Source organism: Eleutherodactylus coqui, chromosome 7, assembly GCF_035609145.1.
Source record: "Eleutherodactylus coqui strain aEleCoq1 chromosome 7, aEleCoq1.hap1, whole genome shotgun sequence".
NCBI lineage: Eukaryota > Metazoa > Chordata > Amphibia > Anura > Eleutherodactylidae > Eleutherodactylus > Eleutherodactylus coqui.
In genome coordinates this window covers 183,214,432-183,229,581 of record NC_089843.1, presented here as the reverse complement: position 1 = coordinate 183,229,581, position 15,150 = coordinate 183,214,432, and the positions used below count along the sequence as shown (strand labels likewise).

The following is a 15,150-nucleotide window of genomic DNA, read 5'->3' as shown; positions in this document are numbered from 1 at the left end:
TGTTGCACTGTTAACTGCAACACAGCGGTGATTTCAGAGCCCAGACAGAGCCAGGAAATAATTTGGCGCAAGCCTGCTGTAACACTTAGCTGGCTGCGTATGATTTTGTAGAACTACTACACCCAGCACACACAGAACCAGAACACTGAGCACAGTGACAGGCAGGCCAAATAGATTTTTTGCCCCATATTTTTTAGAAAAGGCCCATTGCCTATATTCATTCAATAATATATGTCTTCTGTCCCTGCCTCCACACTTCTGTCCCTGGAGTATTACTGCAGGGCGCAATGCTCTGCACGGCCGATATACCAAAAAAAAAAAAAGTGCAACACTGCAAAAAGCAGCCTCCACACTTCTGCACACGGTTAGATGTGGCCCTAAGAAGGACCGTTGGGGTTCTTGAAGCCTACAATAACTCCTAACGCTCTCTCTGCCTTAGCACTTCTGTCCCTGGAGTATTACTGCAGGGCGCAATGCTCTGCACGGCCGATATATCAAAAAAAAAAAAAGTGCAACACTGCAAAAAGCAGACTCCACAGTACTGCACACGGTTAGATGTGGCCCTAAGAAGGACCGTTGGGGTTCTTGAAGCCTACAATAACTCCTAACACTCTCCCTACAGCAGCTCCAACACGATAGCACTTTCCCTCAGCTATGTCACAACGCATCTGTGACGAGCCGCGGGAGGGGCCAATTTTTATACTCGGGTGACACCTGATCTCGCCAGCCACTCACTGCAGGGGGGTGGTATAGGGCTTGAACGTCGCAGGGGGAAGTTGTAATGCCTTCCCTGTCTTTCTATTGGCCAGAAAAGCGCGCTAACGTCTCAGAGATGAAAGTGAAAGTAACTCGAACATTGCGTGGTACTCGCCTCTAGTAACGAGCATCTCGAACACGCTAATACTCGGACGAGTACGTTCGCTCATCTCTAATAATAATGTATGCTGAATGTTTCTTTTTTTTATACAGGGACAATGAATCTGACATTATTAAACAAAAATGTTGCTTTATATTACACCTACTTATCAAGCTCCTGGTTTTTGCCCTTCTTGCACAGCTCTCCACCGGTTGGCAGTTGAAGTTTTGGAAGCTTAATGGGTTCGGCAGCGGTCATGGAATGTAAACAGAGGAGAGCATCTATTGATGATTTCTTGCAGCAGGTAGAAACCCTTTCATCCCTGGAAAGTTTGAGGCACACTTGCTTAACATGCTCAGATAGCTGTAAGAAATAAAAAGTATAAGAATAAATAACACAACCCCACTCGCACTTAAAGAGTCATTAATAAACAAATGTGCTGACGTGGAGCTGAGAAGCTTCGCTGTGTGCTCTAACCAATCAGATTCTGATGGTGCTTCTTCTGCTCCTCTCTTGCAGTTTGTTTCTCCTGCATAGGAAAGAGACTGCAGCATCATCCCCCCTTCTCCTCCATCTCTCATCCAAGTCTTTCGTCTAGGGTAGTTTAAGACAAACCGATTTATTGTTTGAACGAGCCAACAAACAAGTGACCTTATTGATAGCTCATTTGTTCTCATGCAGCCTGATTAGACAGGTAGATACATTGTTGGCTTGTTCAAATGAGAACCGTTTAAAATCGTTCCGTCTTTTACATTCACTGTTTAGGTGACTGAATGGGACTGAACAAGCTCTAACCCTTTCCAATCCATTTTTTTTTCAACCTCCATTCTCCTCAGCTATAATTTATGCCGGCGGTCATATGATCACCGGGGGAATGTGGAAGTAATACTTCCGCATTCTCTCTTCATCATCCCAACCTAGGCTGTGAGTGACAGCTGAGGTCAGGAGGCTCCCAGTGGTCACATGATCCAAGCGGGATGTGGAAGTGTTACTTCCACATTCTCTCTACATTACATAACGCTAATTGAGTGATATGTAATGTATAAAGGAGAAGGCAGAAGGGGTTAAAAACCCTTTCTGCCTTCTCCTCGGGGGTCATCGATGAGGGTCAGTGCAGGAGTACCTTACCTGATGGGTCTGCCGAGCGGGTGCAGATGCACTCCTGCACTGCAGTTGCAGACCTGTTCCGACATTGGAGCTATAGAGGCAGCTCATGATGTTGGAACAGGTCAGGCATTGGAGTGGAAAGGGTTAAACTGAATGATAAATGAATAAGCCAATGATGATTTTTATGTCTGCAGAAAATGAATGCTGAATGAAAAGTGAACAAGTATCGTTCAGCGAACGGTCATTTGCTCACTTTCGCTTTTTTGAATGATTTTTTTGCATGATTGTTCTGTCTAAAAGCAACTTTACTGTTGCTGAAAATGACAAGCTGGTTGAGGTTGCTGAATATTTACAGAGAATTTGCAGGCACAGAGAGAGGAACTAGGGGCTGATGAAAGTTGAGGAAGATTATAATTAGAAATGTTACAAAGTACGGTACTCTATGTAGCACTTATAGTAAAAGTATATCTACATAGTTTTGATCCAATAAACATACTGCATATCCAGTTATACATCTGAATACACAGGAAAAAAATAACATTTAAAGCAGGACGTCTATGATATAATTTTACAGAGGATTTAATTTTTATATGTTATATAAAAAATAAAATAAAATATATATATATATATATATAAACATTATAGGACACGGGTTCGCAGAACGCATGTAATTTCAGCAAACAGGTGTTCTATGCATGTGAAATCCCTGGAAGCTGTGGCAGAGGAGCGCGATGTTCTCCCATTGAATTCAATGGAGCTGGCAATACAGCCGACTCCATTGAAAGCAATGGGCTGCCGGCAAGCGCTGCAGTGATTTTCGGGGAAGGCTTCAAATATCAGACATTCCCTGAAAATCAATCCAAAAATGCGTAAAAAAAAGAAAATCTATACTCACCTCTCTGCAGCTGCCGGGGCTCAGTCGCATCCACCTGGCTCTTCTCCTGCACTGCTCTGAGTAGCATTCAGCAGGCAGGGATTTAAAATCCCAGCCTGCTGAATAGGCTGTCTCTGATTGCCAGAACACTGTGACCTATCAGAGACAGCTTTCAGCTATTGAATGACAGCTGAGAGCTGCCTCTGATTTTTTCCTTGCGCTCAGCCAATCAGAGGCAGCACTCACCCATTCATGAATTCCGTGCTGCCTCTGATTGGCTTAACACTGTCACCAGTCAGAGGCAGCTCTCGGCTGTCATTCAATAGCTGAGAGCTTCCTCTGATTGGTTACAGTGCTCAGCTAATCAGAGGCAGCCCATTCAGCAGGTGGGGATTTTATATCCCCGCCTGCTGAACACTACTCAGAGCAGTGCAGGAGAAGAGCCGGGTGGACGCGGCTGAGCCCCAGCAGCTGCAGAGAGGTGAGTATAGATTTTTTTTTACACATTTTTGGATTGATTTTCAGGGAAGGGCTTATATTTGAAGCCCTTCCCCAAAAAATCACTGCAGCGCTTGCTGGCAGCCCATTTCTTTCAATGGAGCTGGCTGTATTGCCAGCTCCATTGAATTTAATGGGAGAACATTGTGTTCCTCTGCCACAGCTGTGACAATGGGACTCCCAGCGGAGATGAAGAAATCCTCTGCCACAGCTGTCACAGCCGCAGCAGGGCATAGCGAGAAACACCCCTGTGACTAAGTCCTTTTGAGGGGATAAACGCTGCTAGCAATGTTTTTTCCGCTTTGACGCCCTCTTCGGGCACGCAAATTTTTGAACGCATCAGTTATGCTTTTAAAAATTTGTGTGTCAAAACGCCCGTGTGACTGAGACCTTAAGCTGTGGTGCAGTCTTTGCGCTGTGGTGCTGGCGGCGTATGCTGTGTATACAATTGGCAGAGATCGTCATGAAAAAGGCGATCCTAGACCGTGTTAGACCAAAAGTATCACTAGAAAGCAAAATAACCAAACAGCGACTTTCATACTCTGGTCATGTCATATGAGCCAATTCTCTGGAAACAACATTAATGCTCAGCACAGTCAGTGGATCTAGAAGAAGAGGATGCCAAAGAACACACTGGCTAGACACAATCAAAGTTGGCACGAATATGACTGTGGAAAAGACGGAAACATAGCATATTATTATCCATAAGGTGACCGAAAGTTGGCAACGACTGAATGGATAAATCATCAAATGTATATATAAAGATAATCCTTGGTAAAATTGTATCATGTATTTATATTGTTTTACAGGCTTTCTACTGTGTAACTGGATTAGGTATTCTTATAGTTATTAGTATGTGTATCTTCCATTCCCTGAGCACAGTGTTCAGTGACAAGGGGACTCCCCGCGTGGATGAAGAAATCCTCTTCTACAGTTGACACAGCTGTAGCAGAGGATCGCGATGTTCTTTGTATGTCAATGGGGCTACCACTGCTGCCGCCGGCCCCATTGGTGAAACCCCTGGATGTGACAGCATCCAGGGGTTTCACATCCAAGGAATCCCCTGCTGCTGCTGTCACAGCCGCAGCAGGGGATAGCAGGTAGCACACTTTTTGTGCAGAAAAATGCGGGCAGGTCCAGTTTTAGTTGCGTGCCACCCGCTTCGGTCACGCGAATTTGTGAACGCATGCGTTATGCGCACAAAAATTTGCGCATTAAAACACTCGTGTGACTGAGCCATGATGGAGTTTTTTGCATCTGGAAATGAATATGGCTGCTTTCCTTCCTGCCTTCAGGCTCAATCCAGGGTTTCCATCTCTCTCCCCTTTTTTTGCAGAAGAGAAAATGATATAAAACAGAAAAGAAATTGATTTTTTTTTTCTCCAATGATTCCAACGGGGTTTCAAAAATGGAAACCAAATGGAAATGTCGCAAACTGTTTTTTTTTTTTCACCCCAAAAAAACAGAAACCTGATGGAATGGAAGCACAGGTAAGCCTCAATAGAGAAAAAAAGCGGGTCGTTTTTTCACTTTTATTTCAGTTTCTCTCCTCCAAAAATGGAGCAGAGAAATGGAAACCCTGAACTGACCCTAACGCCGGTGTAACAGCAGCCTAACCTTACTTTCCTCATACCAGTATTTACCCTTAGGATAATGCCAGGTAGTAAGTTAGAGTGACATATTTAATATATTGCTAGTTTATTGCAGTTGTTGTAATAAACAGAAATCAATAGTCACATTTTTTAGCACTTCAGAAAATGTAACCTTGCAGCTGAGTATGTAAAGAGCAACATGACCTTATCTGTGGTTACATGCACCCTTGTTATATATTCAGCACTTTCAAGTAAATGTCAAACGATATGTATATTCTGCTGAGGTCTTTCATAGTGTCCTACAAAGTATCTCTAGAGACACTAAATGCCATACCTCACTTTCAATGTTCCTCTCCGTATGGAATCCGCAGCTGTTGGCAAGCACTTGGGTTCCTTGCTCAGCAATTGTCATCACATCCTTAAAGCCCGCAGAAGGAACCTTTTGGCTGAACATTATGGCAGCACTAGGAAAAAGTTAAAAACAGTACAAAATATGAGAAACTTATTTACATACAGAATTTTAAAGTATTTTGTTACAACAGGAGGACATCATAGTTGCATTTCTGTGCCTGCATGCAGTAAAGTCGTTGAGAATGAAATCATTTTTATATCTGAGAGATCCCACTGAGGTATTACAGACCCAATAGCTTTCCTTTGTTTACTAGATAGAATAATACATCTATGGAAATATGTATGAAAAGAAATACGTGCAAAAATAGACAGGAACAAGATAAGTATTTTAACCCTCTCCCAACCGCAATACGAAAATATATGGGAGCCAAGTCCACGCAATGCCCGTCTGCTGTCAGCTGTGGAGATGAGCGAGCGTACTCGCTAAGGCAAACTACTCGAGCGAGTAGTGCCTTATGCGAGTACCAGCCCGCTCGTCTCGAAAGATTCAGGTGCCGGCGGGGGGGCGGTGAGCGGCAGGGGAGAGCGGGGAGGACGGGGGGGGGGGGGGGGGGGGAGATCTCTCTCTCACTCTCTTCCCCCCGCTCCCCCCTGCTCACTCCCGCAACTCACCGCTCTTCCCCGCCGGCACCCGAATCATTTGAGATGAGCGGGCAGGTTCTCGCATAAGGCACTACTCGCTCGAGTAGTTTGCCTTAGCGAGTACGCTCGCTCATCTCAAAAGACAGCTGAGAGATGCTGGAAACTAACATGATTGGAGTTAGCTTTAATTTTCACAGTTAACTATTTAGATGCTGACTGCCCAACAGCCACCTCCAAGAAGCAATCACGGGTAGCCGTTAGGCTAACATGGCAACCCAGCGCATACAGAGAGCTCCCAAGGGTTCCATTTATGGATATTATTAAGCCTTGCCTGTCGCAGGGCTTAATAGCAATATTGAAACTCACTATAGACTCTCATTTAAATAGGCACAAATTTCTTTAAAGTTGTCTAGGGCAGTGCTTCCCAAACTCCAGTCCAATAGATACTTGGATGCATAGACAGATAAAGAGTGTGCTGAAGATGTATTCACCTCCTAGGTGTTGTTCCTGTTTTTTTAGCATTAAAATACGTGTTGTACTATTTACTTATACAACCTGCCTACCATTTTGAAGGCAAAAAATATTTTTTAGGGCTCATGTCGATGGGTGTTTTTTCACCGTGTGTTAAGTGTGCACAGCCAAGTGATACATTGTGAATGGAGTCAATGAAAGTTAATGGACCCTCATTGGTCTGTGCACAAGTGCATGTCGACACTGCGTGTAGACATGCACAAGAAATAGAGAACAGCATGCTCTATTGCTTAGTGTACCATACAGCGCGAGCCCTATACTTTTGTATAGGCAGCATATGCAAATGCTGTTTATGCGCAATACATTGCGTATGGGCAGCGATTTCATGCTCAACCCTGCTAAGAAACAGAGCGGGGAATTAAAAAAAAAAATGACAGAGTCACACTGCACATAATCATGTGGGTGTGATATACAGGCAGGCATAGTACACTCACTACCATATGCAGTCTCTGGTGGCTTCCTACTGGCAGACCCGGTATTTACAAACACTGGTAAAACGCTGTGAGGAATCCCGCAATGTTTTACCGGTATGGCTGTGCACATGAGGCCTTACTGACACACAAAAATTTAGACAAAAAACAAAGAACTTGACCATATTTACTCCCTCAAAGTCAATACTTTGTGGAGCCACCTTTTGTTGCATTAGTTTAGTGCATATAATACTGGGATTTTTGCTGATTCTACCAGACAAATGTTATTTTACTCTTTCAAGTTAAATTGGTTGTGTTGGTGTACAGCAGTCTTCAAATCATGCCACAGATTCTAAATTGGGTTGAGGCCTGGACTTTGATTAGGCCATTCTAAGACACATATATGATTTCCCTTAATCCTTTACAGTTAGCTTGAGCAGTGTGTTTACAGTCATTGTTCCGCTATAAGGTAAGCCTCCATTCCAGTCTCAAGTCTCTGGCAGACTGAAACAGATTTTGCACAAAAATTGCCCTGCATTGAATCCTAACCATTTCTTTAAATACTGAAAAGTTTTCCAGTATTTGCTGGTGAAAAGTATCCTCAAAGCGTGATACTGCCACCACCATGCTTCACTGTAGGAATTGTATTCTTAGGGCAAATGGGAAGTCTTCGATTTGTGCCAAACATAGCCACTGGAATGGAATGGAGTATGGCCTGGCATATAAGTGGCCTGACAGCTGAATGTGGCTATTACTGACTAGCAAGTTGTCATACTACCATACTACCTGACAAAATTGACAAAAGCTGGTGCAGGAGCAAAGGATTCATAATTGGGAAGAATAGCTGAATCAAAGGGAAAGGTTCCTGGGCTGGTGTTATATCAGTATGAGCTACTTTGCTGAGGTCTGAGTTCTCTGTGCACTTGTGTCCTGGATTACACATTTTTTTTAGGGTTTTGTCTGGGTTGCTAGTCTAGTGCACCTGGGTGTTAATTGGGAGGATTCTTAATCCCTCCTCAGACTTAGAGCTGTGCTAATGAATTGTTCTATTCAGTCTCTTTCTGGACATGCTGGAGAGCATAGCTGTGTGCAGTCACTTGTCTGGTGCTTTGGCTTCCTGGGTTTGCTGCAAGTAGAGATGAGCGAGCACCAAAATGCTCGGGTGCTCGTTACTCGAGACGAACTTTTCGCGATGCTCGAGGGTTCGTTTCGAATAACGAACCCCATTGAAGTCAATGGGCGACCCGAGCATTTTTGTATATCGCCGATGCTCGCTAAGGTTTTCATTTGTGAAAATCTGGGCAATTCAAGAAAGTGATGGGAACGACACAGCAACGGATAGGGCAGGCGAGGGGCAACATGTTGGGCTGCATCTCAAGTTCACAGGTCCCACTATTAAGCCACAATAGCGGCAAGAGTGGGCCCCCCCCCCCCCCAACAACTTTTACTTCTGAAAAGCCCTCATTAGCAATGGATACCTTAGCTAAGCACCACACTACCTCCAACAAAGCACAATCACTGCCTGCATGACACTCCGCTGCCACTTCTCCTGGGTTACATGCTGACCAACCCCCCCCCCCCCACGACCCAGTGTCCACAGCGCACACCAAACTGTCCCTGCCCAGCCTTCATCTGCCCTCATGCCACGCCACCCTCATGTCTATTTATAAGTGCGTCTGCCATGAGGAGGAACAGCAGGCACACACTGCAGAGGGTTGGCACAGCTAGGCAGCGACCCTCTTTAAAAGGGGCGGGGCGATAGCCCACAATGCTGTACAGAAGCAATGAGAAATCCAATCCTGTGCCACCTCCATCTGGAGCTGCACACGTGGGCATAGCAATGGGGAACCTATGTGCCACACACTATTCATTCTGTCAAGGTGTCTGCATGCCCCAGTCAGACCGCGGTTTTTTATAAATAGTCACAGGCAGGTACAACTGGGAATCCCCAACTCCGCAATGGGAATTCCGTGTGCACCCACAGCATGGGTGGCTCCCTGGAACCCACCCGCTGTACATAAATGTATCCCATTGCAGTGCCCTGGACAGCAGAGCTAACGTCAGATGAAATGCAGGTGGGCTTCGGCCCACACTGCATGCCCCAGTCAGACTGGGGTTCTTTAGAAGTGGACACATGTAGTTACAACTCCCTGTGGACCCACAGCATGGGTGGCTCCCTGGAACCCACCGGCGGTACATAAAAATATCCCATTGCATTGCCCATCACAGCTGAGGTAACAATGTCATGTTTAATGCAGGTGGGCTTCGGCCCACACTGCATGCCCCAGTCAGACTGGGGTTCTTTAGAAGTGGACACAGATGCATTTACAACTCCCTGTGGACCCACAGCATGGGTGGGTGCCAGGAAGCCACCGGCGGTACATAAATATATCCCATTGCAGTGCCCAACACAGCTGATGTAACGTCAGCTGTAATGCAGGTGGGCTAAAAATTAATTTGATTACACTGTAGGCGAGGGCCCCAAAAAATTGGTGTATCAACAGTACTAATGTACCTCTGAAAAATTGCCCATGCCCAACCAAGAGGGCAGGTGAAACCCATTAATCGCTTTGGTTAATGTGGCTTAATTGGTAACTAGGCCAGGAGGCAGCCCAGTTAAAATAAAAATCGGTTGAGGTGAAAGTTTCAACGCTTTAATAAGCATTGAAACGTATAAAAATTGTTTAGAAAAATTATATGACTGAGCCTTGTGGGCCTAAGAAAAATTGCCCGTTCGGCGTGATTATGTGAGGTTTCAGGAGGAGGAGCAGGAGGAGGAGGAATATTATACACAGATTGATGAAGCTAAAAGGTCCCCGTTTTTGATGGGGATACAGAACGATGCTTCCATCCGCGGGTGCAGCCTACGTATTGCTTAGGTATCGCTGCTGTCCGCTGGTGGAGAAGAGAAGTCTGGGGAAATCCAGGCTTTGTTCATCTTGATGAGTGTTAGCCTGTCGGCACTGTCGGTTGACAGGCGGGTACGCTTATCTGTGATGATTCCCCCAGCCGCACTAAACACCCTCTCTGACAAGACGCTAGCCGCAGGACAAGCAAGCACCTCCAGGGCATACAGCGCGAGTTCAGGCCACGTGTCCAGCTTCGACACCCAGTAGTTGTAGGGGGAAGAGGCGTCACGGAGGACGGTCGTGCGATCGGCTACGTACTCCCTCACCATCCTTTTACAGAGCTCCCTTCGACTCAGCCGTGACTGGGGAGCGGTGACACAGTCTTGCTGGGGAGCCATAAAGCAGTCAAGGGCCTTAAAGAGTGTTGCCCTGCCTGTGCTGTACATGCTGCCTGATCTCCGCGCCTCCCCTGCTACCTGGCCCTCGGAACTGCGCCTTCGGCCACTAGCGCTGTCGTATGGGAATTTTACCATCAGTTTGTCCGCCAGGGTCCTGTGGTATAGCAACACTCTCGAACCCCTTTCCTCTTCGGGTATGAGAGTGGAAAGGTTCTCCTTATACCGTGGGTCGAGCAGTGTGTACACCCAGTAATCCGTAGTGGCCAGAATGCGTGTAACGCGAGGGTCACGAGAAAGGCATCCTAACATGAAGTCAGCCATGTGTGCCAGGGTACCTGTACGCAACACATGACTGTCCTCACTAGGAAGATCACTTTCAGGATCCTCCTCCTCCTCCTCCTCCTCCTCAGGCCATACACGCTGAAAGGATGACAGGCCAGCAGCATGTGTACCCTCACCAGTGGGCCAAGCTGTCTCTTCCCCCTCCTCCTCATCTTCCTCCTCCTCCTCCTCCTCCTCCTCACCGCGCTGAGATATAGACAGGAGGATGCTCTGACTATCCAGCGACATACTGTCTTCCCCCGGCTCTCTTTCCGAGCGCAAAGCGTCTGCCTTTATGCTTTGCAGGGAACTTCTCAAGAGGCATAGCAGAGGAATGGTGATGCTAATGATTGCAGCATCGTCGCTCACCACCTGGGTAGACTCCTCAAACTTTCCAAGGACCTGGCAGATGTCTGCCAACCAGGCCCACTCTTCTGAAAATAATTGAGGAGGCTGACTCCCACTGCACCGCCCATGTTGGAGTTGGTATTCTGCTATAGCTCTACACTGCTCATAGAGCCTGGCCAACATGTGGAGCGTAGAGTTCCACCGTGTGGGCACGTAGCACAGCAGTCGGTGCACTGGCAGATGAAACCGATGTTGCAGGGTGCGCAGGGTGGCAGCATCCGTGTGGGACTTGCGGAAATGTGCGCAGAGCCGGCGCACCTTTCCAAGCAGGTCTGACAAGCGTGGGTAGCTTTTCAGAAAGCGCTGAACCACCAAATTAAAGACGTGGGCCAGGCATGGCACGTGCGTGAGGCTGCCGAGCTTCAGAGCCGCCACCAGGTTACGGCCGTTGTCACACACGACCATGCCCGGTTGGAGGCTCAGCGGCGCAAGCCAGCGGTCGGTCTGCTCTGTCAGACCCTGCAGCAGTTCGTGGGCCGTGTGCCTCCTATCTCCTAAGCTGAGTAGTTTCAGCACGGCCTGCTGACGCTTGCCCACCGCTGTGCTGCCACGCCGTGCGACACCGACTGCTGGCGACGTGCTGCTGCTGCTGACACATCTTGATTGCGAGACAGAGGTTGCGTTGGAGGAGGAGGAGGAGGGTGGTTTAGTGGAGGAAGCATACACTGCCGCAGATACCACCACCGAGCTGGGGCCCGCAATTCTGGGGGTGGGTAGGACGTGAGCGGTCCCAGGCTCTGACTCTGTCCCAGCCTCCACTAAATTCACCCAATGTGCCGTCAGGGAGATATAGTGGCCCTGCCCGCCTGTGCTTGTCCACGTGTCCGTTGTTAAGTGGACCTTGGCAGTAACCGCGTTGGTGAGGGCGCGTACAATGTTGCGGGAGACATGGTCGTGCAGGGCTGGGACGGCACATCGGGAAATTAGTGGCGACTGGGAACTGAGTAGCGCGGGGCCGCCGCCGCCATCATACTTTTGAAGGACTCCGTTTCCACAACCCTATACGGCAGCATCTCCAGGCTGATAAATTTGGCTATGTGCACGTTTAACGCTTGAGCGTGCGGGTGCGTGGCGGCGTACTTGCGCTTGCGCTCAAACACTTGCGCTAGCGACGGCTGGACGGTGCGCTGAGAGACATTGGTGGATGGGGCCGAGGACAGCGGAGGTGAGGGTGTGGGTTCAGGCCAGGAGACGGTAGTGCCTGTGTCCTCAGAGCGGGGTTGGATCTCAGAGACAGGTTGGGGCACAGGGGAAGAGGCAGTGGTGCAAACCGGAGGTGGTGAACGGCCTTCGTCCCACCTTGTGGGGTGCTTGGCCATCATATGTCTGCGCATGCTGGTGGTGGTGGCTCCCCGGCTGATCTTGGCACGACAAAGGTTGCACACCACTGTTCGTCGGTCGTCTGCACTCTCAGTGAAAAACTGCCAGACCTTTGAGCACCTCGGCCTCTGCAGGGTGGCATGGCGCGAGGGGGCGCTTTGGGAAACAGTTGGTGGATTATTCGGTCTGGCCCTGCCTCTACCCCTGGACACCGCACTGCCTCTTGCAACCTGCCCTGCTGCTGCCCTTGCCTCCCCCTCTGAAGACCTGTCCTCAGTAGGCGTAGCAAACCAGTCACCTCATCGTCCTGCTGCTCTTCCTCAGAATCCTCGGTGCGCTCCTCCCTCGGACTTACTGCCCTTACTACTACCTCACTGATAGACAACTGTGTCTCATCGTCATCGGCCTCCTCACCCACTGAAAGGTCTTGAGACAGTTGCCGGAAGTCCCCAGCCTCATCCCCCGGACCCCGGGAACTTTGCAATGGTTGGGCATCAGTCACGATAAACTCCTCTGGTGGGAGAGGAACCACTGCTGCCCAATCTGAGCAGGGGCCCGAGAACAGTTCCTGGGAGTCTCCCCGCTCCTCAGAATGTCTCATTTTCATGAAGTGAGGAGGCTGGGAAGAAGGAGGAGCAGCAGCCAGAGGATTCAGAGTTGCAGCAGTGGACGGCGCAGAACTGTGGGTGGACGATAGGTTGCTGGAAGCACTTTCTGCCATCCACGACAGGACCTGCTCACACTGCTCATTTTCTAATAAAGGTCTACCGCGTGGACCCATTAAATGTGCTATGAATGTGGGGACGCCAGAAACGTGCCTCTCTCCTAATCCCACAGCAGTCGGCTGCGATACACCTGGATCAGGAGCTCGGCCTGTGCCCACACCCGGACTAGGGCCTCCGCGTCCTCGGCCGCGCCCACGTCCTCTAGGCCTACCCCTACCCCTCAGCATGCTGTATTACCAGTAATGCAGAAACAGAACGCTGTAATTAAATGTGCCGCTTATTGGCCTGTGGATGGAGGCTGAGTTCGCTTACGGAACGCCAGGAAATAATTTGGCGCAAGCCTGTTGTAACACTTAGCTGGTTGCGTATGATTTTGTAGAACTACTACACCCAGCACACACGGACCCAGAACACTGAGCACAGTGACAGGCAGGCCAAATAAATTTTTTTCCAATAGTTTTTAGAAAAGGCCCACTGCCTATATTCAATCAATAATATATGTCTTCTGTCCCTGGAGTGTGTCACAGAACTGCAGAGTGTTGCACTGTTAACTGCAACACAGCGGTGATTTCAGAGCCCAGACAGAACCAGGAAATAATTTGGCACAAGCCTGCTGTAACACTTAGCTGGCTGCGTATGATTTTGTAGAACTACTACACCCAGCACACATGGACCCAGAACACTGAGCACAGTGACAGGCAGGCCAAATAGATTTTTTGCCCAATATTTTTTAGAAAAGGCCCACTGCATATATTCAATCAATAATATATGTCTTCTGTCCCTGCCTCCACACTTCTGTCCCTGGAGTGTGTCACAGAACTGCAGAGTGTTGCACTGTTATTAACTGCAACAGAGCGGTGATTTCAGAGCCAGGAAATTATTTGGCGCAAGCCTGCTGTAACACTTAGCTGGCTGCGTATGATTTTGTAGAACTACTACACCCAGCACACACGGACCCAGAACACTGAGCACAGTGACAGGCAGGCCAAATAGATTTTTTGCCCAATATTTTTTAGAAAAGGCCCACTGCGTATATTCAATCAATAATATATGTCTTCTGTCCCTGCCTCCACACTTCTGTCCCTGGAGTATTACTGCAGGGCGCAATGCTCTGCACGGCCGATATACCAAAAAAAAAAATGTGCAACACTGCTAAAAGCAGCCTCCACACTACTGCACACGGTTAGATGTGGCCCTAAGAAGGACCGTTGGGGTTCTTGAAGCCTACACTAACTCCTATCACTCTCCCTACAGCAGCTCCAACACGATAGCACTGTCCCTTAGCTATGTCACAACGCATCTGAGGCGAGCCGCGGGAGGGGCCGATTTTTATACTCGGGTGACACCTGATCTCGCCAGCCACCCACTGCAGGGGGGTGGTATAGGGCTTGAACGTCGCAGGGGGAAGTTGTAATGCCTTCCCTGTCTTTCAATTGGCCAGAAAAGCGCGCTAACGTCTCAGAGATGAAAGTGAAAGTAACCCGAACATCGCGTGGTGCTCGTTACGAGTAACGAGCATCTCGAATACGCTAATACTCGAACGAGTATCAAGCTCGGACGAGTACGTTCGCTCATCTCTAGCTGCAAGCATTTAAGATACGTTGTGTGTTTTGTTTTATGGTGGAGTGTGTGTGATAGAATAGGGTTTTTGGTATTGCTAGATCAGGGTGAGCGAGAAACCCAGGTTCCAGCATGAGTGCGTCCTTATCAGGATGATCCACTCATTATTTAGGCAGTGATTATTTCATCTTTTAGAATCCTATAAGGAGAGTTCCCGTTTACTTTAGTTTCTCGTTTTACATTTTCTATTTGCTTTTCGGGTTCCGTGGTGTTAACCGTCCCCATGTGTTTGTCCCAGGAAATTACTTTGTCCACCCATGGTAGCAGATGCTACAGCTGGCTATGGGGTCACCCTTTTCAGAGAGGGTCCTCCTCCACACTAACAGTCCAGTGTAGGGGCAAATCTGGCAGGGAACTTGGAGTAAGATAGGGGAGTTAGAGATGCTAATGTATACATTTTATTTCTGTACTTACAATCCTGTGATATAGACAGATGTTTAATTTTGAAAAGAGATTAATATTGATCCTTTACTACATGCTAGATTGCTTAAATGCAGGGATGCAATTTATTTCTTTATCTAATATTTTGTGACCTTATAGGAAGATTTTATCTTAATGAAGAATTAATAAAGGTTATGTTTTTTTATTTTAATTTATGACTTGTTGAAATTGAAGATACGGTACTCAATAGGCATGTCATCAGTCCTC

The 15,150-nt window shown here is 47.8% G+C and overlaps 1 protein-coding gene across 3 annotated transcripts in view; it reads right to left on the bottom strand.

Annotated features, from left to right (window-relative positions):
- GC (GC vitamin D binding protein) overlaps positions 1 to 15,150 on the bottom strand; it is a 259,845-nt gene that overhangs the window by 127,499 nt on the left and 117,196 nt on the right. For all 3 annotated transcript variants that reach the window (XM_066574902.1, XM_066574899.1, XM_066574901.1), the window contains exons 7-8: positions 5,262 to 5,391; positions 1,023 to 1,219 (exon numbers count right to left, since the gene is read on the bottom strand). In XM_066574902.1, the coding sequence (XP_066430999.1) occupies positions 1,023 to 1,219; positions 5,262 to 5,391 (327 nt within the window). The remainder of the gene's footprint in view (positions 1 to 1,022; positions 1,220 to 5,261; positions 5,392 to 15,150) is intronic.